Raw genomic sequence first — 5,368 nt, 5'->3', positions numbered from 1 at the left:
TTCGCAACAGCTGAATCAATATTAAGATATGGTGTTACTATTGGGGGTAAAACCAGTAGGGTACATAAATTAAAACTATATAGTACACAAAACCGGATCATCAAAGCGATTGCTTACAACAAAAAGATGATAATAACATGTCAGCTAACTCAGACTCTCACGATACAAATCTATATATATAAAAGAAAGTCGAAAATCGTGTTAGTTAGAACACTTATAACTCGAGAACGGCTGCACCGATTTCAATGAGATTTGGTTCTTTGGATTCGTCTCAGGTGGGGTTAACATATAGGCTATTAAAAAAAGGATAATTTCACCAAAAAAAATCATCTCTTTCCTATGGACATGCTTTTAGGAGTTAAAGTAACACAACAATTGATAAGTCGGTCAAAACTACAAAATAAATAATTTGTTTTGTTTTTACCACTTTAATAACTGAATTCAGTAACAATATAACATTTTAATTACTAAATATATTCAAAATATTAATTAAATTGAAATTACATTTAAAAAATTTAATTCGAGCTAATTGTAAGGCCCACCACACACGTTCCGGCCCGGCCTCAAGGCCCGGCCTCAAGGCCTGGCCTCGAGGCCGGCCTTGAGGCCTGGACTGCGCAGTTTGGCCGCCTCCCACACACGTTCAGTTTGGCCTCAAGGCCCGGACTGTACAGTCCGGGCCTTGAGGCCAAACTGAACGTGTGTGGCGATGCCTTGAGGCGGATCGTCGGCCGGACGGCCGGATGGGAATCCAATGAGGTCCGGCCTCAAGGCCAAGCGAAACGGAGTCGGAACGGAGTGTGAAGGGTGAATCCTGCAGTTCGAGACACTTGTTTTCCCCCTCCCACCACATTTTCAACCCTCTCGCATCTACTATTTGTAAAAAAAAATGCGAGACGCCATAGTTTGAGGAGCTCTATCGTCTAGATGAGGCAATCAATTTCAATGCAACGAAAAGCTACGAAAGGGAATTTATTTCTACGTTGCATCATCTACGTAAAAAAATTTCCGCCCCATATTGTTTTCTGTAATTTTTTTTTATAAAAAAGTACCCGTTTTTTGCGCCTAAAATCAAGTTTCCCAACTTTGAGCGCTTGGTAGTCCCGTAGTTTTCGATCCAATAACTTGGGATTTTTATATAAGATAGCCAAATCTATTATTAACACGTTGCATACAGATGGCGAGAATTCTTGTCATTTTTTTCCCGAACGTTCCGGACGGATGACGAAGATTCTCGTCATTTAGGCGCGTCAACCTAAACAGTTTTAAAGCGTACAATGCGTAGTTGTTAGTACGTTTTCAATTGTTGTTCGTTATTCATAATAAATTGATGCATCATTAAGTTTGCTTGGGTAAAGTTATATTCTAAACATTAGCTTTTTAACCATGTTTAAAACAAAGGCATTACGCCCTAATAGGCACATATTTCCAATCTTAACACATCCACCCAGAATTCCTAGGAATTTAAATACCCCGGTACGCAACGTGTTAACAATTTGCAGAAATTTAATTTTTGATACCACGAAAATTGATAGATTTGTTGTAAACAACGCTAATATTTACTAACTTTGAAACCAAAGGATCAATTAAAAATTTATTGGCATTGTTTTGTGCTGTAGAATGTGAGCAATGTAATTACATAAATCATACACGTTAAATGTCAGCAGTATATTCAATAGTGTTTGATATTTATTCTTGTTTTGAGATCTGATTGTTAAAATGGAGCGTAATCAGCATCCTTGTTTATTCGAAAGCATAATAGCAACATACATAGCAACATGCATAGCAACATGGATACATATTCATAAGAAAATCTATTTGATGAACGTATCATCAAAGCTGTCTTGTTGTTGATGGTGTAGTGTGCCTGTTGGCGTTGTAGTGAATGGTGAAGGATTTTGTGAAATACTTTAGGTGAAGCATGTCTTTCTGGTCAAGGGATTGCCTACTTCAGTTCATAGAGAAATACCGGGGCCACGGAAGTATCTGGAAAATTAAAGCCAAAGAATACCGCAACAGGGACATGAGGGAGGCAGCTTATCAGGATTTATTGAATTTTATGAAAAAGATTGACCCGCAAGCAACTAAGGACAGTGTTGTTAAAAAAATAAACAACTTAAGGAGTTCATACAGAAAAGAGCTGAAAAAAATTAAATGTTCACAAAAATCGGGGATGGGAACTGAGGACGCGTACGTTCCGAAACTATGGTACTTCAACGAGCTGAACTTCCTACGAGATCAAGAGGAGGCAATGGAAGGTGTATCAAACCTTGATGGAAGTGATCAGGTACGCATACAATTAAATTATTATTATTATACTATTCAATAATTACTCATAGATCAATGTTTGCAATGTCTTGACGCAGGCACAGATGGTTTCTAACATATGACTTTATTTTCGTACTTTCTAATTAGTAAATTATTACATAACCTCAGATTTAAGATATGTTATTAGTCTTAATGCACGTATCTATCCTGCCACTCCACGGCTCCTTCGTCGTTGAAGTATTTCACGAATCTTTCCCTTACATCTTTCGCTTTATCACTTTTTGACCGATTAGATCCAGGTGCCAAACTTTTGTTCGGATCCATTCGAGGTCCTGCAGTAAATGTACCTGTTTCCAAATCTTCATTGTCCAACCAGTCAGAAGGGCTGTATTCTTTAGGTATTTTGTTGCGAAGGTAATTGTGTAAATAGCAGCAAGCAACAGTAACACTCTCTACCTTGTCTAAATTTATGAAGGAAATAGGTTTTTGTAAAACTCCGAATCTTTCTGCGAGTATACCAAACACACTTTCAACCACGCGTCGTCCTCTTGACAAGCGATAGTTATAAATTTTTCGCCTTTTGTCAGTGATTTTGCTGTTAAAAGGCTTCATAAGATCTTCACGAAGCGGGAAAGCATCGTCTGCGATGAACACATATGGAAGATTGACTCCGTCAACAACGTCTTCTTTGGGCACATTAAGGCGTCCATTATTAAGAACTTTGTAAATGTCTATCAATTCAAAAACTCCACCATCAGATACGCGGCCATTGCATCCAAAGTTAAAGTAAAGTATTTCATAGTTCGCATTAACTAATGCCAGGAGTATCTGGCTATGAAAATTTTTGTAATTGTAGAAAAAAGACCCGCATCCTGGAGGTGGTGTTATTGCAATATGTTTGCCATCAATTGCCCCCAAACAATTTGGAAAGTTCCACTTCAGTTCAAACCCTTTGGCCACTATCCTCCATTCCTCTTCTGATTTTGGACACTGAAAAAATAGTGCATGATAAAAATAGCATTAGAAGTAAGCCAATATTAAATGATTTTGTGGAACTTAACATATATGTTGGGTTTCAGGAAGAACTGAGTATTGATGTGACATCCGAGCAGAATACATGTTCTCCGCCCACCACTCAGGTGTCGTCAGCCCAACGCTTTGCCCAGCAGGCTGATAACTTGAGCTTCTCTGAGTCAACACCATCTGGGCCTTCAGGAGCTGTAACTTCCAAGCCATTTAAGCGAGCTAAACCCCTAACGCCAACTGACCAACTTTTGGTTACTGTGGGCCAAAGATTAAAGGAGGTCAAGAAAGAAGACCAGTTTGATCTGTACGGAAAGCATGTTGCCCAAAAACTTCGTCTACTTATTCCTGAACAGCGAATCTTTGCACAGAAACTGATGAATGATGCTCTGTTTGAAGCAGAATTAGGATCACTCCATAGAAATGCTTCAATAAATACCGGTTTCCCTTTGGAATATGGCCCTCCATCACATTCATCAGATCACAGTTTCCAGTCGCAAATATCCGTCCAACAACATCAAACTAATTCTAACTACCGATCAACATCTGAGGAGCAGCAATCTTTTTTTGATACATTATAGAACCAAGTTTATTACACCCATTTACAATAACTTTTTCTTATATTTTTTTATAATTTAAAATATTGGCCCTAAGTACTTAACATTACCAAGGACAGTAATACGGGTCAATTTATGTTTGAAGTGTTTGTAAACAGCTCTGCATTTGTATTTCCATCGGTTGTTCAATAGAAATTGACTTCAAATTGCGTACATTGCATTAAGAGTCAAGTAAAGTGAGTACCTATACACGAGTTGAACGTATAAATAGGCTAATAATTTGAAGACAACACGGGAGATAGAAAATTTTGTTCATATAGAAGTTATACTATGTATAGCGTAATAACTCATGTAATATATATATATTACTTTAACAGGTGTGCCCACTTATTTTGCTTGACTCTCACAATCAGTTATTTTATTTATTTACCTTACAGAAGTCCTTTAGTGCTTTTGCTAATGCCAAGCAAGTCTCTGGTATAATTTGTCCCAAAGATTGAGGGGAAATTCTAGTAGTGAACTTCAAATCTTCCAGTGTCCTGCCTGTAGCCAAATATCGCAATGTTGCTGTTAACTTTTCGTGAGGCGTTATAGCTTGCCTCATAACAGTGTCTTGCTTGGCAATAAAAGGTGTAACCATTCTTAATAACTCCAGGTAAGTTGGTTCGTCCATTCTTAAATAGTTCTTCCAATCTTTCGGATAACACTGAAGTTCGGTTAATAAATAACATGAGTAAACTTTTTCCTTTCAAGCCACGACTTCGCCCACATGCTTCTCTTGCGCTTTTTCCTTTTCGCTAGAACACACACTATCACTGCAATTGCCTCAATCACTTCAATAGTTGACATGTCGAGCACAAAAGGTACACCTTCGAACAGAGCTACCGCGCGACTGGTTTGCGTGGGGGGTGAACACGACTCCGGCCAAACAATGAGGTCCGGCCTCAAGGCCCCTTGGCCTTGAGGCCGGGCCTCATTGGATTCCCATCCGGCCGTCCGGCCGACGATCCGCCTCAAGGCATCGCCACACACGTTCAGTTTGGCCTCAAGGCCCGGACTGTACAGTCCGGGCCTTGAGGCCGGGCCGGAACGTGTGTGGTGGGCCTAAGCCCAGCCGTGGCCAAGCTCGAGTTGACACTTCACTACCGTGTTTGTAAACAAATCTCCAAGCAATTGTTGACAAACGGTAATGTCCGTGTTCCTGTCGAGGAATCGAGTAGTTTTAACTCATTTCCTTGGAATGATTGCAAATTAGTTTCAGTGAGATCATCAACAAAGAGTTCCAGAATATGATTGATCACCAAAAGAATCAAAGATGGTTGATTTAGCGAGCAAGAACGAAGATGCGGATGACTAAAACGAGGTAAATTCAAATAGTTCGTACTCTGCATGAATTCGAATCTTTTAAATGTGTAACAAACGAAGACGAAATCACCAACTACCTATCTGAATATTTTAAGTCCTTGGACATACCTAGCTTACCAAGGCACGATTTACAGAAAAATGTAGTTTCTGTGTTC

The 5,368-nt window shown here is 39.2% G+C and overlaps 1 protein-coding gene across 1 annotated transcript; it reads left to right on the top strand.

The window, feature by feature from the left end:
* The first annotated feature begins 2,136 nt into the window (after window positions 1–2,136).
* Window positions 2,137–4,047, top strand: LOC124153376. Its single transcript, XM_046526494.1, has 2 exons — window positions 2,137–2,287; window positions 3,348–4,047. Exons 1-2 carry the CDS (start codon window positions 2,174–2,176, stop codon window positions 3,870–3,872), a joined length of 639 nt encoding a protein of 212 aa, XP_046382450.1. The 5' UTR covers window positions 2,137–2,173; the 3' UTR covers window positions 3,873–4,047.
* Window positions 4,048–5,368: the final 1,321 nt, after the last annotated feature.

The sequence above is a fragment of the Ischnura elegans genome, chromosome 1 (genome assembly GCF_921293095.1).
Source record: "Ischnura elegans chromosome 1, ioIscEleg1.1, whole genome shotgun sequence".
NCBI classification, from domain to species: domain Eukaryota; kingdom Metazoa; phylum Arthropoda; class Insecta; order Odonata; family Coenagrionidae; genus Ischnura; species Ischnura elegans.
The sequence above is the reverse complement of the archived record's forward strand: the minus strand, read 5'-3'. Positions and strand labels throughout refer to the sequence as shown.